Below are 27,949 nucleotides of genomic sequence, written 5' to 3'. Positions count from 1 at the left end.
GGGAGACATGGAAAAGAAGGGAGAAAGTATCTTTCCAGAAGAACAGAACTGCACGGAGGAGGTGCAGTATAATATGTCTATAAAAGTCATGTCAGCCTGATGCCAGTTTGGGTTGATTCAATCCACCAATCACAGTAATGTTCTCAGGACAGGGAAGTGCTGTGACACAAGACTTGCTGACATATGGCTGCCTTAGCCTGGCCAGACTCAGAGGAAATTTTATGATGAGGGAGGGGAACGAGAAGGGTGATCCTGGGTTCAGAGACACACACATCTTCTGGGGAATGCTGGGAAGCCCTGTGGAATTGCTATGACACACACACGCCGCAGCAGGCCTCCTGGACAGTTGTGGTTCTACCTCTCCTCTGCTTTCCTCCCATCAGTTGATTATGCTCTTAACGTGAGGTTTTTTTTGACAGACATTGTTGGAACTGCCCGTCCTGACGAGAAGGCCATCATGACCTATGTTTCTAGCTTCTACCACGCCTTCTCAGGAGCCCAGAAGGTATCGCAGGATCCCAAGCTCCCTCCACAGAGCACACCTGGTGCCGTTGCTAATGTCCAAACCTTTTTTCCTTTCTCTCTCTCCTCTCTAGCTACGGGCATCTTTATTATTATGTTCTTGGTAGAGTTGGCTGTTGGTTCAAAGTGGTGCCCCAGATACAATACACGGGGCAAGGGAGCCAGGAATTCCATTTCCCTCTAGTCAGCAGTACTTCCAGTGGCACTTAGGTATGCCACACTTTGGCACACATACAAATTTAAGGGAGTGGGGAGCTCTCTCTTCTCCATTTGCCTTGTGAACTGCTGTCCTCATGGCCAAGAACCTGGACCTCTTGATCCTGGTAAATCTGAGCTAGCATGCTTAGTCTTACAAAAAGTAAAGACCACCACACACCACACAGATGCTCTGCCCAGCAGGAAACGGTAGCCTCCCCCCATGGGAAGTAATACAGATACCTTTTCGGTTTTTTTTCTTTTTTTTTTGCCTTTTCCAAAGATGGAGAAACAGAGCTGACTGAAGTTTTATGAAGGGTTTAATGAATGGCCAAAGCTTTATCTTTTGCCTTATGTATGCTGCAGGTTCCAGCACCGTTGCTTTAAGGTCTGAACTTGCTGCTTTCTCAAGATGTGCCACAAATTCAGTCCCAGTTCACCTGGGGTTTACAAAGCATGTCTAACAAGTACATCCATGGTGGTTTTGTAAACAGAGCATTGCTTATCATGACAAAGATGCCTGTTTTTGTTCATTCGTTTCCTTTTTCCCCTCTCTTTTCTCATCCATGTTGGAAATCAGGCAGTTGAGTCCTTGCTGCTTCTGACTTAGCCATTTTCCTGTTGGTAATGGAGTCACTTAAGGAAAACATTTTGAGGATGAAACCTTGTATACATCTCTTGCCAAAACCAAGCAGCCTCCTGTACTTGAGTGCCTTAGGAACAGGCAGTGCACGTTGCAGCAGAGCAGATCCTGTGTAGGAAGTGCACTGCGTGGGAAGGCTCTGATCTCCAGTTCCTTGGCGTACGAAGGGCCTCGAGCGCGGGTGTTCAGATCTCCAAACAGCTTGTTTGCATCCTTGGGCCGGGCCCCAGACTGCAGCTGTGAAGGTGCAGAGCCCAGATCCTCATCTCAGGATCCCCCTGGATTGGGGGGTAGGGAGGGGTGCCTCTTTGAGCCACAAGCCAACACTGCTAGCCACCTTCTGATCCGAATTCCCAGCTCTCCGCATGGAAATCTGTTTGGCCTGTCCTGCAATGCATGATGGGAAGTTTTCTCCCCCTCTCTCACGCCACCCGTGATTGTTTTGTTTTATCCTATGTGCTGCTTCTTACTTTATCCTTTCAACCTCTTTTCCTTCTCTGCACAGATATTATAGGCACGCTAAGGCCGGATGAGAAGGCCATAATGACCTATGTCTCATGTTACTACCACGCCTTCTCAGGGGCGCAGAAGGTGAGACTTTACCGCTAACAACCCCTCCCTTCACCCCGCCCTGCCCACCTGTCCTCTCGGGTGAGGAGCGCCAGACCCCATCCGCCCCAGGGCGTTTGCAGGGAAGCCCAGTGCATCCTGTGATGCATTTGGATATGCCATCTGTAATCTTGCTGGAGAAGTGGTGTAAATGTCCTTTTGGACAGACTTGAGCTGCTCCTTCCCTCCAGTCTCTCAGCACAGCAGAGGAGAGAGCATGTGGTAAAGCTGGCATTGGAAGGTGAATGGATGTCTGCTCTGACAGAGGCAGTACCCTTTCAGTAACTAGTGGGCATTGTCCTGGCCAGGCAGTGCACCTCCAGAAGTACCAGAGTCAAATCCGCCCACTCCAGGAAATCACAGCCTGTTCCTCTTGGGCTGCCATCCTGCCTTCCACACTCAGCCTCCACTAGGTCAGTGGTCTTTTCCTAGGCTGAATCATCTGTGAACTGGTTACGTAGCACTTTTGTGCTCCAGCCATGAAGTTCATTTCTACCAGGCCTTCAGCTTTCCCAAACTCACAAGCTTTTCCATTCCTTGTCTCTCCCTTGTAATTATTTTCTGTTTTCCAAACCACCTATATGTTTTATTTATCTTTCCTCTGCCTTGCCCGTTTCCTTAGCTTCAGGCCTTCCTTCTTCCTCTGCTTCCTCTTTACTCCAAAGTCTCTGCCTGACATCAGGATGTTTGGAACTAAATAGTTGCAGATCACCTTTGGGCAAGCAATTTCCCTGTAATCCTTTGAATAAGAGAAAAGGGTCAATTCTTTTCTCCCGTGTCATAACCTGCCTGGGCTGCAGCCCTTCCACAAGATTACTGCTAATTTCAAATGGGAGGCTTTAAAACAGTAAAATCCAAAATCCAGGACTATGTTCTTCATGTTACGGACAGGCCTTTTCTATTTGAGATTAGAAAATTCTTGTGTTGCCCAGTTTGAGGGCTAATCTGACTCCAGGAAGATTCCATCTCTTGTGCAAAGCAGTGCTGATGTCCCAGCATTGATTCAGTTTCCATGTTGATGCTGGCTTTCAGAGGGCAAATGCAAGCAGTAGTTTCCAGGGAGCAGCTCTTTAGTTCAAGCTTTTTGTTCTTTGCCCAGTTTCATATAAATTATGTGATACTGTCTTGTTTCCAAGGAACTGGGAATGCATCCCACAGCAGTGCAGTAGACTTGCCCATTTGGCATAATTTGTGTAGTCATGACGTTCCTGCTAGGATCCTGTGGTTTTTTTGTTCAAAACACTCAAGACCAGTCTGCAAGCTCCAGCCCGCTGATACTTGCCCAGGAAGACTGTAGTTTCAGAAATCATGCCAGCTTCATGATAAAGCCTACTGTTTGCCAGGTGCCCCTGAGGGACTGCTCCATGCAGTCTGCTTAACCTGAGGAACTCCAGATGAGGAAACATCAAACCACAATATGAGGAGGGTTGTAGCCTGCTGCAAAAACAGCCATGCTACTCGCCAATCTCTTCCTTTTCTCTCTGCACCCATTCCATGATTTGGAAATCTGCTCAGCAGCTTCCATGCTCTGATCAGCAATTTAGGTGGATGCTCAGTCTGCTAGGATAACTGAAAACAGTCTTCTGCTTGCCTCAGGACCTGAACCAAGTAGCTGGGCCAAAAACTACAGATGAATTTTCTCAGTATTAAGTTTCAATCCCATGTAGTCCAGCTGGCTTACAGGGAATATTTAATATATTATTCGTTTTTTAGCAGTCCTCATGGGCCAGCAACTCAACTGTGCTGTGGCAGGAGGGGCACAGCTCCTTTTTGGAGCTGCCCTAGTCATAAATTAGCCAGCTGCTAAGTGACACAGATTCAAACTGCAGGCAAATGCAAAGTGATTGCTGAGTATAAGCCCCTGCCCAGATGTTACTGTCCTGCCACCTCATGCAGGGTTAGGTGATTTACTGTGATATCGCTCAATTTTTCATCCAGATTTTTCATTACTGCCACCAGGCCTGAAGGGAGAGTCCCATGAGCCGCTTTCTGCTTCTTTCATTCTCTTATCCTGAGCCTTTGAAGGTACAGGGTCCCCAGCCCGACATGTGTGTGTAGATGGCTGCTTTTCTCTATGCCATTTTTTTAATATATATATTTGTAGATATACTTGCTTTGGTTGGTTTGCTTGTTTTCTAACCGCTTCTGACTTTCACACTAAATGCATGCAACTGCTGGTTGGCTTAATATTTTGTAAACTTGTGACAATTTCTAACTAATGTTTTACTGTTTTATTAAGAGATTGTGTTTGGTGTATAGTATTTTGGAGTGATCCTCTGAGGCCAGAGGACAGCAGCAGCCAGGCATCTTCCCCTGAGGCTAGAGGACAGCAACAGGCAGGCATCCCTACATAGTGCACTGTGGGAATGCCTTCCTTTGTGATCCTCCTCAGCAGAAAGACTTGGATCTATGAACTAGAGAACTATCTATGGACTTGGATCTATGAACTATATACTCCTATCCTAAGCATTTCAAGTTATGGTTGAGAAGTACAGGAAAGACAAAAGGCAGATAAATTGCTGCCATTCAGTTTTTCATTTTGATTCCACCAGACAGCATGTGCATAGACACAGCAGTGTGGTATCAAGCAGAGTGTCCTGGGCTTGCCCTCCCCAAGACTCTGAGTGCAAGCAGTACAATGTGTCAGCACGATGCTGCACTGAAGCTGATGAGCTCACACAGGTTCTCTGAGAATACAGGTGTGCAGCTTCCAGAGCCCAGGATTCTGCATCTTCTCAGTGCAGCCCTGTGCCTTGTGGGCATCTTGGCTTTTTTGGAGTTAGCATGAACATCCTAAATGCATCATTCCCTTTAGCAGTGTGGGGAAGCCAAAATAGCTTTTTCCACTGAACTAATGAAGGTGTAGGGGCAGCTGCCTTGGCCTCATGTAAACACCTTGGTGTGCCACTCTTCTTTTACCTAAAAGTATTTCACTTTAGTTTTGAGGTTGCCATCACCATGGATCAGCAGTGAGCAGTAGTGTGGAGGGTATTTGTGAAGGTTGCCTGAAAGCTCTGGCATCCTTTTGTCCTACCTTTCTCAGAGCACGGTGTAACGTGTTGCTCATGACATTAATGGTGATTGTGGCCACCGAGCCTTTCCTGTGGCTGCAGCAGCTGCACACTATTGCCTAGAGCAGTAGCAGTTCCTAGGCAAGAACCATTGGGAGGCAAGTACTAGTGGGGGAAAGAAAGCCTCTACACTCCTGCCATTAGGAAAATACAACTAATGTCGTAACTGCTGACATTCTTAGGGTCTTTTTGTTTGGACAGTTGTTCAACACCCATATATACACACACATATTTAAACTTGAGCAGCTGGAGAAAGTCTATCATCAAATACATGTAAATATGCCTCAGTGGAAGGGGATCCTGCCTGCACAGCTGGCTGCTGCTGCAGTGAGCTTATGGGGTGTAAAAATAAGAAAGTTAAATGAACACCTCTCCTGGGGTGATTGAGATAAACATTAGGTACTGCCAGTTCGCTGCAGTCACTAGGCATATCATGGTAGGACTCTAGCAATGTCTTTTTGACATACTATTTGGTCCCATGTCTATAGTTTTCTCTTAATATCAAAAAACACTCCATTAGAGTACAAACTTTAGTTAAAAATAGGTCAAAGTACAAGCTTTCTTAAATGTAACCATTGTTTGCACTTTTTTCAGGTTTCTTTTCAAGTGAAACTGCTCCTTTCCCTGTACAGGTCTCTCTGATGTGTTTTAAATTAGCTGATAATCTATGTATCTCATAGCTGGTCAACTTTAATGAAGGGGCAGATGACTGAATAGATGTTTTAACAGCTTCGTTTCATTCTACAAATGAATAAGATTGCTGTGTCCCCTGGGACCTTAGCAATCCATACATCACTGTACAGCCTATGACTATTGCTATTCTGGCTGCTTCATATCAGCTGCTAAAATTAGAGGTTTTTTCTCAAATGTCCTTGAAGATTGAATAAACAAATAATAAAAGGTATTTTAAAAATAGAAAAAGGTTGAAACTTACCAGCTATAAGCTCAGCAAAACTTATTTTGGCATCAATTCTAAATGCAGTTTTGAGGCAGGACACAGCATTCACAGTTGGTTTGTTTTAGTGTTGGCCTCTCCTCCTTATTTACACTCAGCCTCTGTAAGGAGTAGTTCTCCCAGGGGGGTCTCTAGGTACCTATAGCACCTTCCCCAGGCACCAGGGTCACAGCTGCACTGTGGTAAGAGGGGTCTGAGGAATCCCCTGATGCATCACAGGGACATGTCCTCAGGCTCTGTGGTATGGCACACACCATAGTAATGATAAAGGGAGCTGATAACCCACAGATACATTCTGTGCAAGGGTCAGCCTGCTTGTAAGCCCCCCATGCCAATCACTGCTTCTGAGTTCATAGCTGGGATTTTTCTGATCCTTACTTTCCAAATTCATGTTCTGACACATTGAGCTTCCTGCAGAGAACCATGTTTTGGTCTCACAGTGGAGAGAAAGAAAGAAAAAAACTCCAAACCTAAATAGTAACAGTAGGATATTTTTTTCATTGTGAGACTTGTTTTGGAAGAGTAAGCAGAAAGATCACCCAGAAAAATGGGGGAAAAAGAAATCCTCTTCTCAGCTGGATCATAAGACTCTGAATACATGGTAGGTGTATGCTCCACCAAGGAGGTGGCCCTGTAATCAGTGCCAGAAATACAGTGAAAACTGGAATACAGTTCTGCTGGGCAGAATTTAAGATTAAAAGGAGTATCTACCATTTTATCTTCCAAACAAAATTAGGAGTTTTCCCGTAAGTCCAGTCTGTGGCTTAACTCTGTTTGGGTAGTTCTTTCCTGGGATGAAAGTATGGAGACAGTCTCATCACCTTGACATCACTCTGTTACTGCTGTTCCAGCTCAGAATGCTGGTGTGGGGAGTGGAGGTGGCAGCAGAAATTCCCTGTATTTGTGAAGAGGTAGCCAGGGTCCCTCTGGTAGGAAGCAAACAACAAGGCCCTCTTACAGAAGCAGCTCCAGAAAAAGCATAGAAACATTGGTTGTCCCACAACACATAGGGCAGAATCAGTACAGCTGAGATTCTCTGAAGAAGGGAAAAACCAAATCATTGTAGAAGGCCAGATGGAAAGCAGAGAGGTCAGGACAGATGTCTCAAAGTGCAGACAGGTTTCTAGAGCTAAGGGTAGAAGATTTTACCTGCAGGTATGTAGCAGGAAGCTAAGCTGCAAGTTTTGGTTTGGGGTTTTTTTTCACTTTTTTCCCTTCTTCCATTTTTCTTCTCTTTGTCAGGCGGAGACAGCAGCAAATCGGATCTGCAAGGTGCTGGCAGTCAACCAAGAAAATGAACAGCTCATGGAAGACTACGAAAAACTGGCCAGTGATGTAGGTGTTGGTTTCTGAGTGGTGGTATGCAGAAAAGAATTGCATTTAATGCTGATAAGTAATCTTGGGGAGTGCTATTGAACCACTGCTGTTTTCCCTGGAAAATTAGTTTTTCCTCTTCAAATTAAAGATTGAAGTTACCTTAAAGACAAGAGCAATATACTTTAAAACAGAAAGCTTCCACAGAGAAGCTTTGAATTTCTCAGTTTATTAAAAGCCAACTCAGAAATGCTAAAATTGAAGGAAAAATTAAGTTGGTTTAACTTGCATTCATCAGAACTATACAAGTTCATTGCATCTTCCATACAGCTTGTATGTTCATATACTGTAGAAGTCAGGAGTTGGATCAGAGAATAAAAGTTTGAGATATTTGAGGAAAGAAACACACATTTGCTGCTAATGGAAAGAATCTGTGTCAGATACAAGGTGGAGGCTGCATTTGTTAACTGAGAAAGCGGTCAGACTGACAACAGGGAAGCTACAAGAGACCAGATGGGGTCTGGAGTATGTTTGTGGTAGATAAGTAGGGAAGAGATGGACAATAGAAGAGCAAACGTAACCCATAAGCCTGGTTTCAGCCTGATCTGAAAAGCATAGGGCACTACTCCACTCACCCTGTAGACTGCCTATTGCATTAGCATTTTGCCAGCTCTCCACATAGGTTTGCTATGGAGGTATATTCAAAGAGCAACAGTGAATTTGAGGAAGCTAGAGTGGGAAAAGTGTAAGGCTCAACTGAAGGCAAGAACTTGATTTCTCCTGTCAGATTCTTCTGAAGATGACTTACAGCATCCTTTAGTTATGCAACAGTCCGGCAAAATTCTTAAGGCTTTAACATAATCTGAGGATATAGTTTTGGTCCTGCTTGTGCAAAAGCTGTGCCTTAAGTATGTTGGATTGACACTGCTTCAACAAACAATACTACTTAGTGTGGTAGGGAATGTGCTGGTCATTAAAAAAAAAAAGTACTTCCAAAAAAGCTGGCCAACTTTCCTTTATGAGCCCTCCTGGTGGCAGAATCTTTCCGACAGCAAACATAAAAGTAAATGGTCCCTTATGAAATCAGAGCAACACCTGCAGTTTCAGCACAATTTTCAGTTCGAGGCTTCTTGTCGTTGCTCCTCCCAGCTGCTGGAGTGGATTCGCCGCACCATCCCCTGGCTGGAGAACCGGGCCCCAGAGAACACCATGCAAGCCATGCAGCAGAAGCTGGAGGACTTCCGGGACTACCGCCGCCTGCACAAGCCCCCCAAGGTCCAGGAGAAGTGCCAACTTGAGATCAATTTCAACACCTTGCAGACCAAGCTGCGGCTCAGCAATAGGCCTGCCTTCATGCCCTCCGAAGGGAAAATGGTCTCGGTGAGTGGGGGTGAATGCTTCTATATACCCCAAACATGCCTAAAAAACAAGAGGTCCTTTCTGCCCATGGGTGGGCAGAGAATGCCCACCTTCATAGTGACATATTCTATGAGAGGACTCCTGAAAAATACAGATCAGGGAGGCCATGATAGGAGAGGATCAAGTGACTGTTGCTTCCCTGTGTCTAAATCAGACTCTGAGACTCTTCACAAGTTGCGTGTCTTTATGAGGAGATGTCTCAGTGACTTTCGTTCTTTCTGATTCAGAAACGGTTGAGTTTTATTAAAGTTTGATGATGGGGAACTTTAAAACTCCAGAAGTGTTCAGAGAGGCTCTTTTCTGCAGATGGTTATATCCTGGATTTCTAGTCCTGCTTGCCTTAAGTCTGACACTTTGTCTCCCTGACTTGTCTGCAGAGCCCTGTGAGATGAAAAGCACATGCTCACTCCCTCCAATCAGTGGGAGCCATGTAGTTCACTGAAACTAATGCTGCTGAACGTCTTCCCTCCAACTTCTAACTTGCCTTTCCTTCTCATGTTTCTGTCTCTAGGATATAAACAATGCCTGGGGTGGCCTAGAGCAGGCTGAGAAGGGCTACGAGGAGTGGTTGTTGAATGAGATCCGGAGGCTAGAGAGGCTGGATCACCTGGCAGAGAAGTTCCGGCAGAAGGCATCCATTCATGAGTCCTGGACAGATGGTAATGCCAACCTACATGCTTCCTATTGCCTGACACAGTGCTGACTGTTACGTAGGGAGGAGGAGATGGATTGTGCACGGGTCCTTCCATGAGAGTTTGCTCTTGAGAAGGCTAGATTTATATCTTATTTTGTAAGAAAGCAGTGTATGGAAACCAGCTTGATCTCTGTTCTGCATCATGCAGTCAACACTGGCATTTCCTAACTGTGGCAAAGTGAGAACTTTGGGTAGAAGAGAGCAGCCACAGAGCAGAGGAAGAGTTCCTGTACAGTAAATGCTACCATGGGCTTTTACAGGATCAGCATAACCCATTTTGCACATACTGAGACGAGCAGAGTAAACTGTGACAGTGCTGGCTTAAGCTACATTATGTGCCCTTCTGTGTTGTTAATGGCAAACTCACACTTCGTGGCTTGAAAGTGAGCATTGTGCTTCTCTAGGCCAGCAGGCGCAGGGACAAGCCTCGGGCAGGGCAGCTGGAGTGAGGCCGATGCTCTTTTGAGGGCCCTCGAGGGTGCCTGGGTGGCAGGAGCTGGCTTTGGCCACCCTGGGTCCTGTCCTTCATTCTTCTGTCCTTTGGCTCCCTCCCCAGGAAAGGAAGCAATGCTGCAGCAGAAGGATTACGAAACTGCAACCCTCTCGGAGATAAAGGCCCTGCTGAAGAAACACGAGGCCTTTGAGAGTGACCTGGCAGCACACCAGGACCGCGTGGAGCAGATTGCTGCTATTGCACAAGAGCTCAAGTACGGCACCCCAGCGCACATCCCATCCTTGGAGCCACGGAGGCTTAGTCAGCTTTGCCCTCTGGAGAGCAAAAAATCCATCCCCATACAAAAATGCTGGGAATTCCCAGTGTTTCCAAACAGTATCTAGGATACTGCTATCCAGTATCCGGACACACCAGAACAGTAGGCCAGAAAATGGATGAGCTGTGGGTGCTGTTGAGGAGGAGGCAGAATTATACACCTAAGCCAAGTTTCCATCCTCTTCCAGTTCATTATGCTGCCATGAACCCTTTCCTAAAGTCTGACCTGCTGCTGGCACATGCTGTATTTCAGACCTGTAATACTGTCATACTTTTCCAGGAACAGAAGGAAAGAGGAGAGGATAGGAGGGTCTTGGTTTGCTCTCTTTAACAAAAAAAACCTCAAACCAAAGCAAAAAAAAAAAAAGTCCTCCTTATCACAGCAAGGAAAAAGCTGCTTGAGCCCACCGTGGCCTCATTCTTTCCCCCAGGAGTACCTGCCCTGTGTGCACTCTGTTCAGCACTTGCTGCAGGGCATCCTCGCAGCAGATCAGCTCTTTCCTTGCTTCCCTCCAGCTTGGAAACCTTCACCTCCACTCCTTTTCCTGGAGTAAGAGAAGTTACCAGGAGAAATGGGGGGCTTATCAGGATTGCTAGAGATAGCAGGCAGGCAAAGAGCTAGCAGCTGCAGCACAGAGAGGTTTTGAAACCCTGCATGTTTCTTGGCAAAAAACAGTCTGAACTACTTGGTTTTGACTCTGTTTCCTATTTTAAAAAGATTTGTATGTCACACTGGCCTATCTGAAGTTAATATCTGGGCCAAGATCAGTCCTCTTGGGCTGAAGAGTTGTTTTTCTCTAAAAAATTAGGATTATTGGATCAAGATCATTATCTTCTTTAACAACAGAGATTTACAGAATTGCTCTCTTTTCCACTGGAGGATTGACCTTGGAACAGGAGGAGGATTCAAGGCAATCCTCCATGTCAGTAAGATTAAAACTGGGTCTGTCTAGTCAGCAAGCATTACCTGACTTGCCACTTCCAAAGCACACACTACATGTCAGCCAGAGCAGCTGCAGCTCTAAGAGCAACAGGGAAGACTGAGGCCTAAGTGTAGCATCCTGGGTTGCTGTGGGAGAGGTTATTTCTTCTAAAGTGTAAGAACAGCAGACTCTGCTATTATTATAAAAGCCATCTTCCATTTCAGCAAAGAGGCCATGCCCTGAAAAACCATGGCAGAGGTCTTCTCTCCCCAAGAGACACACTTACCGAGAGATGCAGAGGGTGGGAGGAAGCCATTGTAGCTACCCATGGCAGGAATGTTTGGGGACATGGCACGTTCCCCTCCTGAGCTGCAGTGGTCCAGCACAGGTGTGTTACAGGTTAGGCTTTCAGAAGGAGTTCTTCCATCTGCAGTGCTGGCTCTGCAGCAAAGTAAATCAAGCAACTGATCTGGATTAAAAACCTAGCAAAGAAGTTATTTTTAGCCCCCATCAGTTACCTGGCGAGTTTACTGGGGGACTCCACCAACAGCTGTGCCCACACACCCCAGGAGGGCAGTACAACAGCATGAAGAAACAAGGCTGAGGGGGGCAAGAGTGTAACCTGCATTACTGTTTAAAGAATTGCTCGTCAGATGGCTCAGGGTCACTCAGTGATTTATTCCCAGTGATTTATTCTGAGGTTTTCTTTCAAGGCTGACACTTCCCAGATTGGCTGGTCTCCCTCTGCAGATTTCTCCCTCTTTGCCCACATGCAGAGTATGAAGCATGCAAGGTTGCAAGCTTTAGTGTGCCCCTTTGTTCTCTTTTCCCCAGTCATACTTTTACCAGCCTGTGTTCCTTGAGTGTCAGCCTTATAGACATGTCAGCAAAGCACTTCTTGTCAGGCATACAGGAGAGAAACCTACACCGTTATTCTAGGATTGTCCTAAATAAATTTACTGGGTTACGTAATACAGCTATTCCTTGCCACCTGTACTATGCAACTCTTAGGACAATCTTAAGCAGTTTCTTAGTGTTCCTAATAAAATCTTCCGTTTCTATTCTGATGTATAAGACACAGTTTGTTAGACTGCATAATGTTCTTAAGCAGAATACAGGAGCAGATTGCTCTCATCATAATCTGCTTATTTCCAGTTTGAGCAAAAGTCTATACTCCCTTCCCCCTTTGGCAAGTTATTCCCATCAGGTGGCCAGCCCCAGTATTTGTTGAGGCCTTGGGTAGTCCTGTTCTGTGCTGTTTGGTTCAGCATAACATATAGTGTCTCCTAAACTTGCTAAACAAGTCATCCTGACCTGCTTTATTTGCAGTGACCATGATCTCTTTGTCTGAATCTGTCTTCAAGACTGATGAAGATTTCTAATAGGTTTCTCTTATTTCTGTACAGGGTCATTATTTGACTTCTTGTCATTTTTTCCCACCCTTTATAGTGAGCTGGACTATTACGACTCTCCCAGTGTCAATGCCAGGTGCCAGAAGATCTGTGATCAGTGGGATAATCTGGGTGCCCTAACCCAGAAACGCAGAGAAGCCTTGGAGGTGAGACATGTCACGAGCAGGACCTTCTGGGTAGTGTGTTTGTGGGGGCCAAGCTGCAGCGGGCACAAGCAATATCAGCTCACTTATGAACTCCTAGAACATCCTAAATTGTAAACATGGGCTACATTTCAGTATACTTAGGCTGCTTTTCTTCAGCTCAATTATGGTGCGATTTGTTTGCTCAGGCTATTGATTTATTTTTACTTTTTAGTGTGTTTTGTAATCTCATTCTGCCTGAAATTTTGCCTTGTTTTGTTTTATTTCAAAGGACCTTGGATTTATTTTATTTCCCTTAGAGGGAAAAAATCTGTCCAGTGTGTAATCTCTTAACAGCAGAGAGATTTTTACTGATGTGCCATCCTGGGAGCACCAAGGAGGTCTGAAAGGAAGGAGCAGCTCAGACAACCCATGTATCTATGTGGTTATTCTTCTCCAGCCATCTCTCCTGATTTTCTTTCTTTTATTTCTTTTTGTGCATGCACAGAGGACAGAGAAACTACTGGAAACAATTGACCAGTTGTACCTGGAGTATGCCAAACGAGCTGCCCCTTTCAATAACTGGATGGAAGGGGCCATGGAAGATCTGCAGGACACATTCATCGTTCATACCATTGAGGAGATCCAGGTACAGAGCAGTCATTTGCACCAGTTAGGTGGGGACAGTGAGAGGTTTGGGGTCTCCTGAGTTGTATGAATTCAGAGTGGTATGAATTTATAGGTTATATAATTTTGGTGCTTCTGCTCTATTGAGTGAACCTTATCAAGAGAAACAAAAATGAGTATGTTTTTCCTTATTTTCTCCAAAAACCTGGATCTGAATAGGTATAAAGCATACATACATACATCATCCTAGCTGAACACAAAAACTGAAAACAGATTTTTCAGAGTAACTCCAGAACCATATTAATGGAAACCTGAAAACTGAGAGAATCTTTTAGGGTCTTGTGGATTTTTTCTTAACCCACATGAGCAAGGCTTTGTGCTGCTTACAGGGTCTGCAAGTCAGTTCTCATATGGAATGTCGTGTCCAGGTCATTTGGTCCTATGTGAAAGGATGTGCCATGAGGACAGTTGAGCTACTAGTTGGTTTTTGATGCTAAGCACAAGAAAAAACCAGAATTGTCCACTTTGGTGCTGAATTACCATTTGAAATCAAAGTTGTCTTGCCTTCTCTAAGACAACAAACACAGTATCTCAGTTTTTCCCCTTCTGAAGGGGTGTTAGGAAATTAACTTGAGGTATATAAGGTCATTTGCAGACCTTAGAGAGCAGGAATTACTCTTTCCTGGATTGCAGTGGGGACTTGTATTTCACCTGCTTGATGGGCTTGTGAAAAGAATCCAAGTCAGGTCTTTGCCAGAATGGCTAACAGGCGTGTCACCATCAGTGAGGCAGCAAAAGGGAGACCTACAGGGAACACAACAGCCAGGACTTCAGTGCAGTACTGACAGTTACTGAGCTGCTACTTGTTTCTTCCATCCTTCCCTCCTGAACAAAGGAGGTCATTAAGTCTTTCTTAATGCAGAATAATCTAAACAGCACTTAACCATTTCCATTGCCTCCTTGTGACTGTTTGCAATGTCTTTCCCAGCCCCCAGACTTGTGTTACATCTCTGTGGCTGCTACAGCAGCTGCAAAGCGATGAGTCACCGTGTAAGGAAGGAATTTTACAGAAAATAGTTAACAGTGTGTGTTGTGACAGAGTGCAGTCAATCACGTGGTTTACTTTCATTCCTTCTTCTGTCCACACTGTTCTCTTGCTTATCCCTGCACACACCTCTGTTTCCCATGCATTTTCCTGCCTCTTTCCCTAGAGTTGATCTTCTAGGTTTCTGGGATGAAGTACCTTAAAGGCCTGTAGAAGCAGTGGGAGATGAGCCAGGGCCAGCTGGCTTGTCAGCTGGCTACAGAGTACCAGCAAGCATGCCCCAGCCATCAGTCCTTGAAGCACAGCCAGGGCACCGCAGCGAGACAGGGAGCAGGAAGGGCCAGTTGTGGTCAGGGAGAAGGAGCTGTTTTCCAGCAGCAGGAGCATATGATGCCTGTGCAAGTTTGCAGTTGGCTGGAAGACCTTCACCTGGTTCTAACTGTGATCAAATTGAATCTGACCCTCAGTACTCACCTGGAGTTACTTTGGGTGTAGAAGTAGTGCATACCTAGTGGGAGAAGAGCATATAGCACATTTAAACTAGTGAGACTTTTTTTTAATAGTAATTCTAGTAGTCACATCTTCTTCCCTGAAGAGGCTAACAAGCAGTCACTGAGCAGTGTTGGAGAAATAGTTCCCCCTAAATTATAAGCCATTATTATTTCTTTTTTTGCTATGTGATCTCTGTCACTGGTCAACGTGGGACAGAAAGAGAGGGAAAACAAGACTTCACATCATTTATCTATTTAAAACATCCCATTTAGTGATACTGAGAGAACCTGAAAAGTGTATTAAGGTAGCCTGCATTGTGTCCTGGGAATATGTTAGCTTTTACAGTCACTTCAGGAATACATTTGCTGAAGAGGCTATTTCATAAATAATGTTCTTACCCTCCCTTTGCTGCTGCCTTCCTTCTGCAGGGATTGACCACAGCTCATGAGCAGTTCAAAGCCACGTTGCCAGATGCGGACAAGGAGCGACAAGCCATCTTGGGAATCCACAATGAAGTCTCAAAGATTGTCCAGACATATCATGTCAACATGGCAGGAACGAATCCTTACACTACAATCACCCCACATGAGATCAATGGCAAATGGGAACATGTGAGTTCTTTCCAGCCTTGCAGGGTAGTGGGGTTCAATGTCACTGCTCAACCACTGCGGGCCCAGGAAATGGATCATTTACTCTGCAGTTACCCTCTCATGCTTACTGCTGAGTTTAGTGGGGTTTTGTCATTTGGTTTTGGCTCAATTGCCCTGTACTTGGAGAGTGGAAGGATGTAATTGCCTAAGGCACATCAGACCCCCTTTTACATGCTAATTTTAAAAGAAGGTTGCTAGATTTGAAAGCTTTGAGGTTTTTAGTCTTCAGTTGCTGCAGGTAAGTACAGCATGTGAATCAATATCCTTTGTCACCATTCAGCCCTTCCGATGTTCTATCTCTGCACCAAGTAGCTTTTCCCTGTTGTAATCCTAAAAGAGCAACTGCTGTCTGTACCCGTTGTGCTTATGGCTCTCACTACCAAACAAAATGACCCATGTGAGATCGGAACAGAATCCTACAACTCAGTTATCATGAGCACCAAAAACCCAAATAATGAATGGAAGCTGCTTCTGGTCTTCCACGGCCTGACATGAGTTTGTGTCTGTCCTACAGCAGATAGGATTCACATTCTGTGAGCTTGCCCACTATGACTAAAACCATATGACAGCTCGTATTCACTGCAAACACCCACTCCTCCCTCCCTTGCGGCAACTTCTGCATTTCCTGTACATGTGCCTTTGTGTGTCTAAACTGCACACTGTTACTCTTTGTTATAGGTGCGGCAGCTGGTTCCCAGAAGGGATCAAGCCCTGATGGAAGAACACGCTCGCCAGCAGCAAAATGAACGACTTCGTAAACAGTTTGGTGCACAGGCCAATGTCATTGGACCCTGGATCCAGACCAAGATGGAGGTAGTGCTTTGCAAATTTTGAAACACTGTTTTCCCCTGTGGTCTTCTCTGATACTCTTATTCGTGTTCTCTCTTGCCCATTGTCACAGCCATTTTTTCTTCAAGTTACAGCAAGAGAAACATCATAGAAAATATCAAGAATCCAAAGATTGATATTGGTTACTGAGGTGCTTGTACTTTTCTTCCTCTAACTCTAGTACCAGAAAAAAAGCATTACTTAAGATGGGGAACACTGGTATTTTAAGATTTGTGTTTATATGCAACAAATTCAAAATCCTAGATCAGAGACAATTTGTGTAATTGCTTGCACAGCAATGGTCTTGATGCATGTGACTAAATAAATACAATTAATATGCCAAACATCTGCAGAGGAGACATTTTTAAGGGAGATCTCTCCTTAGGTAATATTTGAGTTAAAGTCACTGGAGTTGATAAAATTTAAAAATAGGAAGCTATTACAGATGGCAGGAGCTGGAAAGAAGAGAGCAATTAAAGAAATGTCTCTATGAAGAAGTAACTTAGTGGCAGACAGTACACCAGAGAAAGATCTGGCTTGGTAGATTACTGGCTTATAGACTGCAGTTTCCTTTTCTTTTGTATTCTGGTATTAGACACATCTTATGTGATTCACCTCACTTGACAAATGTTCAGTGCTGTGCTAAATTTTTTGCTGACACTGTCTCAGCTCCTGTAAAGTAACTGCCCCATTAGATTTTTTTTTTTTTGAATCATCGTGCTGTGTGAGAGGGAAGTTGCTGCAATAAATGTCAGGCATGTTAGGGCTTGTCCTTTCAGTGGAATCTTAACTCCTGTGGCTTTGCTAATGCAGGAGATTGGCCGCATTTCAATAGAGATGCACGGGACCCTGGAGGACCAGCTCAACCACTTGCGGCAGTACGAGAAAAGCATTGTGAATTACAAACCAAAGATTGACCAGCTGGAAGGAGACCACCAGCTGATCCAGGAAGCCCTTATCTTTGACAACAAGCACACCAACTACACCATGGAGGTAAATGTTTTGGCAGCAACTAAACAGCCTCATCTGCTGTGGCCAGTTAGCATCAGCCACATATAGCTCTGGCAACGTGCTGTGGTTCTCAGGAAAATGGAGGGCTTGATAACATGGCCAAGCGTGCACTGACGTGTCACAGAATTTCATTTTTGCCTTACTATACTTCATGCCAACCATTCCAAAGTACTTCCAAATACAGAGAACAGAAACAACCTGAATGAGATCCCACAGTGCTTGAAAAAATGACGAGTCTCGTTTCTCCTGCCACCTGATGGTGTTAGCTGGGATTAGAAAGGGAAGCGCTGATGATTTGAGCTGCCACTACCTGGCAGGAAAAAAAAAAGTTCAACAGAAGTTTTTTTTAAAGTCAGAGACTGGCTTCCTGTTGATAATATGAGGTTTCTTGGGAGCAGTCTGAGTTCAACATTAGTCCAGCTGAACACAGACAGGCTTTGAAACTTTTTTTTTTCTTTTTTTTTTTTTTTTTTTTTTTTGTTTCTGGCCATTTCCGTTAAAACAACAGCAGAAGCAAAGGAGTACCAATGTCTTCCAAGCATTGTGTTTTATTCAGTTTCTTGGTTAAGAAGAGTCTTCTGCTTAAGTAAACCCTAGAAGCACTGGGCTTGCCTCTCATTTGTGTTAAAGGCCTCCAATATGTTGCTTTGATCAGGCAAAGGAATTTTGCAATAGGACTAAGTTTTTCTTAAGAGAAAGAAAGATCAGAAATTGGCCTCTTCAGTATGGGGTATTTTCAGTCAAAATTCAGATTTTAAACACATGCAGATTAGAAGGAATCTTTTCTGAGAAAATGGACACCAGGGACTGCCTTCCACACTAGGATCATTTAATTTGCAATAAGTAGCACTGATCCAACTGATCTACTGGCCTCAGAAGCAGAAGAGCGACTTCTTAATTTCGATATTGTCCTGACCTCTTTTACTAGCATATCCGCGTGGGCTGGGAGCAGTTACTAACAACAATTGCTAGAACCATCAACGAAGTGGAAAACCAGATCCTGACCCGTGATGCCAAAGGAATCAGCCAGGAACAGATGAATGAGTTCCGGGCTTCTTTCAACCACTTTGACAGGGTAAGTCAGTGCTGACTGCAGCTACAAGCTTCCATATGGACTGCACAGTGCAATAAAAAACAAGCAGTCACTGTGATAAAACGGGATCACAGAAGATGTTTCATTCTTAAAAATGCCACTCCTGTGGATCATTCATTTCTGTGAAGACTGCCAAGTGATTGTTAGCCTGGGAGAGGTATGTCTTCATAGGAATCTGCAAACTTTCCCAGTAAAGCAAGAGTATGGAGAGGTTTGAAGGCTTTTTTAGGCAATTAGACTTTTATCCATTCCTCTCCAGAGAGCAAATTATTATTTGGTTTATGAAATTCTTGGGACCATCTGTTCTCCACTCTTCTACACCATCTCTGCTATATCTGAGGACAGCTTGCCCTCAGAGATTGGCAATGCTTTTAAATTGCTGAACACTGGCTATTTCAGCCTTTCTCTACCTAAGAAAAATAAACCATGGGTTCCTTTCTTAGGAGAGGGACCCATGAAGCCCTGTAGATTTTATATTTTGACCTTCCTATCATTTGCCCCTTCTTCACAACAGTCTAAATGTTAATGCAGACATAACAGGGTTTTCCCGCCTTCAACTATTTGATTATGAAGGCTTAACATTGACTTCAAAAACTGGGTTTTCTTGAAGAAAGTCACTTGAAATTGGCCCCATCATCCTGTCTGTAGCTTCCTTGATCTGGCCAGAGGTGGTGGCAGCAGGCAGGGACTCTTCAGTGCTTTGGGGCTGTTGTGAGGTAAAATTCTGCAGGATGGATGGGGATTCTTAGTTTCTGTTGTAGCTTGTGTATTATTTGAGGGGTACATCCAAACACTGGGGGAGCGAGCAATGAGCAAAGGGAGGAGCAGCTGCCAAGCCGTGTGGTGCTGCACTGTACATCCGTGCTGCTGGCAGAGCTGAGCACTTGAAATAGCTTTGCCAGTCAAAGCTCCACCCCCTGTGCAGGTCTCATAAATACAGCCGTAACGCTGCTCCCCTGAGCTTCAGCTGGTTTTCTTTGTCTGTTCCTCAGATGCCCTGACAGCTAAGCCTCCTTGGGTGTGTTGCCAAACATACCTGCCCTCACCTACTCCTTTAGTGGAACTTTTGACTATAAGATTAAGACAATGCTTCCCACTGCCTCTGCCTGCTTACCTGCACTCTGGTGAAACACAGGGCTTCTGACACTGGATAACAAGCAGTGATGCAAGTAATTCACTTGGGAGATTGAGATCTTGAGGCTTCTGAGCATCAGCTGTTTTTGTCATTCAAATGCTCTAAACATGGGATGAGCTCTCTGAGAAGGAACTGTTCCAAGAGCATTTTTAGCACATCCTGAAATGTCATTGTGATATCTAATGTTGTGCACTTTTTATTTTTCTTCCCTGTCTTTCTATCTGCATGTCATTTTTCCTGTTCCTCTCTCCTCACCCACTGCATGGTGCACCTGTTTGTTGTCCTTTCACCTCCCTTTGATCTCCCCTGTGTGTCCCTTCCTTCTGCCCCACACCGTCACCGCACTGGCACTGCATGTCCTGCTGCCTGGCACACCGCATAACCAGGACCACTCCGGCACACTTGGCCCTGAGGAATTCAAAGCCTGTCTCATCAGCTTGGGTTACGATATTGGAAACGATGCACAGGTACTGAAAGCTAGTGGTGAACACAGCCAGATATTAAACTGTGAAAAAATAACAGGTTTTTTCCCTTTCTTTTCTTGTTTGTCTTAATCCATCTGTTGTTGTTCTTGTCTTTGACTATATATACATCACTTTTCTATACTACTTCCTCTCTAAATGCACTTTGGTGTCTATTCCTTTTTAATTCCTTAATTTTTTGTCTTGGGAGAATTCCTTTTATATCTTCAAACTGTTCTTTTTCCGTCTGTGTCACTTAAAACTAACTCCTTTCATTGTCCATTCCTCCATCTGTCTTGCTTAATATCTTCTTGCTCTTCTTTCATCACCAATATGTTTCTTGTGTATAAACTATTCCACGTCCAAAACCACCTTTGCTTCTTCATGGTTTTGCAAACTACCTTTCCTCTGTTACTCTTCATTGTCCTGTAAATCCCCCTACTATCTTCTCCCCCCTGAAACTCATTCTTTATAACATCTCCTATGGGTTCATTTCTCCCTGGATTGGTCTCCCTTTTCTCTTTTGGCCTTTTCCATCTTTGCATCATTCTCTGTAGAAGAAGACTGGTATGATGGATTGTGAAGATTTCCGAGCCTGCCTTATCTCCATGGGTTACAATATGGTAATGTAGAGCCCTCTGTCACTCCTACGCAAAGTGATTTTTGTAGGCACCTTCAAAAATACAGGGAGAATGTGTAGTGAATCAAGGTAAATATAGCCTTATTTTCCAGAATTATCAACAATGTTAAATCTAGTCTTAGTTGTACATGTAAAACTCTTGTCTCACAGGTCTAGCCAAAGGTACAAAAATGGGAATAATTGTCTAATTCATGTATGTTTCTAATAAAAATTATATTTATCAAACTGTGTAGCTACTACTGGAAGAAATAGTAAGCTTCCTCATATTGATGCATAGCATACACAACCTCCCCCAGCCCTGAATATCAGTTGAAATCATTCAATGTATACGTGACCTCACTTCTGAACACACTCAGAATGCTGCTCCTCTCATTCCTACTATTCATTTCACATCTCCTTTCCTGTACATGTAAGTTCAAGTTCCAGTCATTCTCCTGTAGCTCTTTCCTCACCAGAATACCTGAATATTCAGAACAGTAACGTCACACCTTGAGAGGCATGACAGCTGTTAGGAAGAGCTTCACCAAAGACTGATGCTCATCAAAGGGCAGGAGAAGAGCACAGTGCAAGCATACTCATCTGCACTTTTGGTGTCTTTGCTCCTGATATCAGGCAAAATAGTGTTTAATTATCTTACTCATCAGCCCAGTATAAATACAGACTCTATGGTGTAGCATGCCAAGACTATAACATTTGATTAGGTATCTTAATTACTCTTGAATGTATACTGTTCTGAATGTGTTAGGAGAGCCTGTTCCCAGGAAAAGACTGCTCTGCTCTTCTCTCCACCTTACCTGGGGAGGAAGGAATCCCAGAGATGAGAACCTTTGGTTTAAATGCAGAAAGAAATGAAGAAAACTACATTACAAGGTTTTGGTTTCTGTAGCAAAACTTCTTTGTAGGTTCTTCCCTGTAGAGACTATTTCCCATGTCCACTCCAGATATGCAAGTCCTTCTTTGCAAAGCTTGCCTATTAAAGATGAGTACCATACTATAAAATGTCCCAGAGACATCTCTTCTGTCAGCTGAAGAAAACTGTAGAAGTTTTCTTTTAAGTAAATGAAAGTAAAAGGATTTGAGGAGTGCCGATCTTCAAATATTGCTACAGACATCTAGCACGTATATAGAGAAATTTGGGTCTTCCTCTGAAGTCAGTTGGTATTGTTCCCCAGTAGGAACTTTGTCCTAGATGTGGATGTTATCCTCAGGCATAGCTGGCAATGTCTTATTCCAGTGGACAAATGAGTAGGAAGCATTTGTACACAACAGCAAACTAAAAAAGAACATCCTGATTAAAAAAAAACCCAGAGGTTTTTTCTATTTGGCTTTGTTTTCTGGCCTGTGAGATGAGTTGCTGAACGGTTTCTCCACACTTTGGTAGCACTGCTGCCTAAGTCCCCAGGCTGACATGACTCTCTTGCTCTCCAGGGAGAGGCAGAGTTTGCCCGCATCATGAGCATCGTTGACCCGAACCGTTTGGGTGTAGTGACCTTCCAGGCCTTCATCGACTTCATGTCCCGGGAGACGGCAGATACAGATACTGCTGACCAGGTTATGGCTTCCTTCAAGATCCTGGCTGGAGATAAGGTCAGGCTCCACACCTTGGTTTCCTGTATCTGCTTAACTTTTGCTTTCTTTTTTCTCTTGTCTCTGAGAGAAAGTGTCAAGGGAAGCACTGCCATGGGAGGGTGTTTTCACAGGAGCATTCTGTAGTGCTGAAGGAGTGCAAGGTTAAAGTGTGGGTTAATGAGCAGCCTGCTAAGGCACACAAAAGTCTTGCTGAGCTGTCAGTCAGAACTTTGCAGCCCACTCTTGCTTCAAAATTTTAATTAAGAGCTTGGTCGCAATGTTATTTTAAAATTAACAAGTTCAACAGATGGTTTTTGATTAGTGTTGAAAACTGTTCATTACTGACAGCTGTAAACTTGAGATTATCTTTCTCAGATTTACATGTCACTATCAGCTACACAATCAATAGATTTTCATTGAGGATATGCTGTATCTGCAGGGGGGACATATTTTAACCACAGAAATTGGTTGAATGTAGGAGAACTCAGGGTGATATGAAAAGTATTAATTTTTGGAATTTATATAATCGGGGAAGCAGCTGATAAAAAAATGTAATCTTATTTTTCTTATATAACAATGCCCACTAATCTTTTATGTAACTGAACAAATAATATGCACATGTAATATTAACATATCTTCTTATTTGCTAATGATTTTAGTTATTTCGCACGAGATGTTGGATACCGTTTCTCAGATTGTAATGAGTTACCCTCAAATCCAGTACTGGTTTTAATTTTTCACTAAAAATCTTTTTGTAATTGTAATCTAGAAACCCATGATGCCTGTCCTTTAGACATATACCTGACCAAAGCCAGTTCTATTGTCTTTTGAGGCCAGAAAATTCCATGTTACTCAGATAAGCTAACCACTGAATAAATAGGTACTTTGAGATGCACTATTACTTATTAACTTGTTTACTCTGTGCAGTATGTTACATATACTTGTCAGTGTTTAACTTCTCTGGTGACTGTAACAGGAATTAATATTTCATTTTGAAGAAAAGTCCCTCATACCCCAGTCATTAAAGTGAAAGGGAGAAAGAAATCATAAGAAGTCACAGGAGAGAGCCGGGATAGTGTGAAACCTGAGCTATTGCTCAGACAGACTGCAAATGGCCGTGAGTCAGTTAGCTAAAGACAACATAGTGATTATGATTAGCAAACAGGCAACTACTGTTACCTTCTGCCTGGAGAGAGGCCGAGCTAGCTCAGCTCAGCGCAGTCACTCTCCAGAAGCCAAATTTACATAAGTTTTCCTTGCTTATTAAAAAATGTCCGCAGTGAAAAGACTGTTGCTGGAACTGTGGAAGCAATACAAAGTGTTTGCTTGTCTGCTGCTTGCATTGGTGCACTAGCAAGAACTAGTGGGGATTGGCCTCTTCCTTTTCTCTGAAGAGAGGGAATGGCAACTCCCAAGGAGCACAAGCAGCTGTTACCTCCTGCTGGTGAGCGACAGCGTCCAAATTAAATTTCTGCTGCTTCCCATGTACTTTCAGCAGGACCTCCTTTGTCAACAGGAAGGCACAGTCATCTCACTAACAACTTGCCTGACTTACCTCCAGGTCTTTCTTCAGCTGCACCAGCATCTCTCATGCAAAACCAATCTTCACTGTAAAAACCGTTTGCATGTCCAAACAGTAGGGAAGGAGTGCTTGTCCTCCCAGGGTGTAAGTGCAGAGAGCTCCTGGTGTGGGTGTACAGCACAGGTCTAGTTGTTGGGACCCTAGCCCTGAGTGTTGCCTGCTGCCCTGGTGCGACAGGGGATGATTGTCCCTCAGAGGAAAGTCAGTTTCCAGAAAGTAACCATTGCCTTATCATTTGTCCCCATTGCAGAACTACATCACTGTGGATGAATTGCGGCGGGAGCTGCCTCCTGACCAGGCTGAATATTGCATTGCTAGGATGGCACCATACAATGGCCGTGATGCTGTACCCGGTGCCCTGGACTACATGTCCTTCTCCACAGCGCTCTACGGCGAAAGTGACCTTTAACTTTTTTCTGTCACACCACACGCTCCCTCCCCTCTCCCCCGTCCAACACACCTTATTTTCTCTTTGCAAAGCAACCTCTGCTCCGCTCTTTTTTGTGTTTTCCTGTTCTGCTTCAGATAACAGATCACATTTTTAAGTGGGGGGGAGGACATTGACACGGGACTGCCTACCTTGCCCTTGAAATAACAGTTTACAAAATTATTTTGTGCAAAAAATTACGTTTTAAAAAGAACAGACATATTTTATTATAGAAAAAGGTATTTTTCTCCACCAGATTGAAACTTAAAAAGAAAATGTTATAATATTGAACCAAATATTTTTTGTTGTGACATAGGAAGTCAAGCACAATGTTACATTCCATCCTTTCCAAAAAGAACCAAACTATGACAAAATTCCACTTGTTCTGTTAACTATTACATTTGCGTATGTCTCTCTCATCACTTTTTTCTTGGGAGGGGGGAAGGCACACAAGTGCATGTGTTTGCTGGTTCACTCATTTCATGAAAATATTTTATGATAAACTTTTGAAATTGCTGTGTTTTCTAGGGAAAAAATAATGTACACAGCTCATGTTTTCATATTTAATTAAAAAATACAATACGCCTCCTATGTTTATCAGTGCACAACTTTTTTTTGTTGCTGAGAGTTGTCTGGTTTCAGAACATGAAGCTTGAGAGTTGATAACTTTGATATTGCTTGTCACAAATCATATTAAAAACTTCTTGTGATAACAACTCTAGACTTTATTCATTTGTATAGTTAAATAGTTTAATCCTATTTAGTTACACATGATAAGGAGAAATCCAAAATTAATGGTTTTAATTGAAGCTACTCTAGATTTAAAGGTATATTCTCAGCCCCATAGCCGTTCCATTCTTGCTGAATAATTTTGAAATTTTCAGGGCTTAATGACCACTTAAAATCCCCAATACACCCCTATCTTTAGAAGCAATATTGTTATTATTCCTTAAAAACCAGCACAGAATTATTTGCTAGAACTGTACAAACAAGCACCATATCTTAAACCACCCATGAAAAATTAATCTACTGTTCCTTGCTCAATATTGAACATCTGACTGATTTTGATAGCACATTTTCTGACAACATAGATTCCTCCAGGGGTCATCTTTATATTTGACATACAAAAGAAAGCAGCCTTCAGGACAACTCCTGTGGGACTTTTATTGAGTCATAAAGTAACACACGCACGCATGTGTCCAGAAATTGGCAAAGGGAAGCAGCTAATCCCTGCCAGCCAGCTCATATTACAGGTGCATTTCCTGCCCTCCCACAGCTTTCTTAGGAAACACAGGGTTAGGAGCAATAACATTAAAATAACATTACTGCTTCGTTACATGTTTCAAGTGTTTTATAGGTATAAGCACATACCTCTGTCTCTAGTCCCAAAGACAGATTTTATTTTGAAGTAACGACTGCAGGAATGGTGGATTCATGGGCAGATTCACCAAGAGCTCCTTGGTAACATCGTGCCCTGTTCCCCAGGGCAGAGCTGAGTCCTGAGGAACGTGTTGTTCATGGTTGGGTTCAGCATACCTACCTGAGGAATGTATTGTACATGGTGGATGGGGTTCAGCACAGCTTTCTGGTTTATTCCTGACCTTCAGTAGGACACAGTAATTATAGGAGCATGTTGTGACGTATTCCAACATGACAGTATCTGCCTACTGTATGTGGAGAGGGGATGCTAATGTCTGCTACCACACTTCTTTCCAGCATATACCAAGATTTGTATTCTCCTGCAGGCTGGATAACGAATTTACAGCGAGCGTGCATATTAATGCCATTTAGCGTCATATATAGACTAGGCCAGGCTGCATTCACCACAGTTTGCCTTCTAAGGAGACACTCTGTGTAACTTAGCTATAATTGTGTTGTTAATGAGGGCTGGAATTGAGCTGGAGCCTCCTGTGTTGAAACCCATGATACTGAGAGGCCTAGAGGTGTTGTTATGAGTTGTCAGTGATGTAGGACTTGGAGCCACAGCAGCATTTAATCCACTTGATTTTCAGCTATGTCACTACTGTGTTGCTGCAAATGGGACTGTCCTCCTCAAAGGTATGGTATACTGATTTCCATTGCCATGTTTTAAAGTGCATCACATAGTACTCATCTCTTTGAAAGCTAAAACAGCAGAGAGGATAACTAGAGGCCTGAACAGATAATTTATATTGAAGTTTGTCTCTGAATATCCATTGCCCTTGCTTTGGTAACGCTCTTTCCTTGTCCACAGTAGCTGCCCTGTTCTTGGTCTGCTGCACCTGAAAAAGGACATTTACACTTACAAAAAATTTTATTTTTAAAAAAATCGATCTCTGTAGGTTGTACCCACTCCCAGAAGATGCAATGATATTTTAATAAAATTTTATTTATTTATTTAAGCAATAAAACTGGGGTGGAGGAGAATGGGCATGTCTGTTGGGCTATTAAATGACCACTGTCTGGAGAAAAGATCCATGTTATTTTGAAAAAGGGATAGAAAAGAGCTTAGCTGCCTCTTGGGCCATCACTTTGGGCCCAGGTCTACCACCACTCTGAGAATGAAGCCAAATTATGTTGAATCATCTTGGTGACAAGCGCTCTGGAAGTATGTGCTTGGAGATTCCAGAAGTCTTCATAAAAATCTTTTCCTGAGCTGTGGCAACGTTGCAATGTGTGACCAGGTTTCACACATAATACCAGCTAGGTGTAAGTATTCCTACTTTTATGACAGAAAGCAGCTGGCTCATCCCTGCTGACTCTACAGATTGGTGGCAATGTGTGGGCAGAGTCACATCCCCGCTGACGTTACAGATTGGTGGCTCCAGCCTTGTGAAAGCTGGTACCCCAGCACTGCTTTGGTGAAACTGAGATGTAAACAGCAACAGAAAGGTCTGGCCTGTGCTTCTGAGTACTTGAATAGGGTTAAAAATATTGGCAATAGGTGTGCTTAAAGTATACTGGCATGTTTCTTCTCAGGTGGCACAGCCTCCGACAGACTGGCTAGAGCTTACGTGACCTGCTGCAAGACATTCACCTTCCTCATTTGCAGCACAAGATTTATTGTGCAATTGTGTGGCCTAACAGTCTGTGGCAATTTGTATGCTGAAATGTGAAAGCAGCTTTTGGTATTAGGCTCATGGTTTTGCAGCTAACATGCCATTCTTTTGCCAAGGCCTGGAATCAGTCTTGAAGAAATTCATCTCTAGAAGCAGTTGTTTGCAGCTCAGCGACTGCCCCTTTGTCTGCCAGGAACAGAAAAAGTGGACAATTCACTTCAAGCTCACTCCTTCCCTTCAGGGGTAAACCATTTCTGCCAGTCTCCCATACTCAGTATTTCAGGTGTGGAAATTGAAATAATACTTTTTGAAGAAAGTAAGAAAGAAAGTTCTTTCATGACTGTTGATATCTTTGGCTGCTGAGATCTCAATGACCTGCCTTATTCAGCCTGATAGATAGTACAGGGGCAGAAAACACTTCAATGCTCAAACAACATGGGTCTTGTCTTCCCTGCCAGAATGTCAACCACATTTCCTAAAGCCTTGCATGTCTTGTGACCGTTGCATGTCTTCGGTGCTGCCAGCATCTGGTTTGGAGCAGAGTGCAGGAGCAGAGCCAGGAGTCTCAGAAGGCAATGAAAGGAAACTAGTCTGCAACCTTGAGTGAACTTTGTTTCAAAGAAATATTCATATATCCATGGCGATTCCATCCAGACGAATCAGACTGACTGGTCTTATCACGGAAATAAAGGAGTGGGTGGGG

The 27,949-nt window shown here is 43.6% G+C and overlaps 1 protein-coding gene across 6 annotated transcripts in view; it reads left to right on the top strand.

The window, feature by feature from the left end:
- The window catches only part of ACTN1 (actinin alpha 1), an 87,386-nt gene extending 62,462 nt beyond the window's left edge, over positions 1-24,924 (top strand). The window contains exons 8-22 of one of the 6 annotated variants that reach the window (XM_068193201.1): positions 420-505; positions 7,238-7,330; positions 8,459-8,689; positions 9,240-9,387; positions 9,979-10,129; positions 12,564-12,672; positions 13,157-13,297; positions 15,241-15,423; positions 16,141-16,275; positions 17,104-17,283; positions 18,230-18,376; positions 19,916-19,996; positions 20,548-20,613; positions 22,059-22,217; positions 24,032-24,924. In XM_068193201.1, the coding sequence (XP_068049302.1) occupies positions 420-505; positions 7,238-7,330; positions 8,459-8,689; positions 9,240-9,387; positions 9,979-10,129; positions 12,564-12,672; positions 13,157-13,297; positions 15,241-15,423; positions 16,141-16,275; positions 17,104-17,283; positions 18,230-18,376; positions 19,916-19,996; positions 20,548-20,613; positions 22,059-22,217; positions 24,032-24,190 (2,069 nt within the window). In that variant the 3' untranslated portion in view covers positions 24,191-24,924. Of the gene's footprint in view, positions 1-419; positions 506-1,865; positions 1,952-7,237; positions 7,331-8,458; positions 8,690-9,239; positions 9,388-9,978; positions 10,130-12,563; positions 12,673-13,156; positions 13,298-15,240; positions 15,424-16,140; positions 16,276-17,103; positions 17,284-18,229; positions 18,377-19,915; positions 19,997-20,547; positions 20,614-22,058; positions 22,218-24,031 lie in introns of those variants that run through there. The other 5 variants (XM_068193200.1, XM_068193199.1, XM_068193197.1 and 2 more) reach the window with 5 other exon arrangements.
- Positions 24,925-27,949: the final 3,025 nt, after the last annotated feature.

This window comes from Anomalospiza imberbis, chromosome 6, assembly GCF_031753505.1.
Source record: "Anomalospiza imberbis isolate Cuckoo-Finch-1a 21T00152 chromosome 6, ASM3175350v1, whole genome shotgun sequence".
In the NCBI taxonomy this organism is placed as follows: domain Eukaryota; kingdom Metazoa; phylum Chordata; class Aves; order Passeriformes; family Viduidae; genus Anomalospiza; species Anomalospiza imberbis.
Note: the sequence above shows the minus strand (reverse complement) of the source record. Positions and strands in the feature narration are given on the sequence as shown.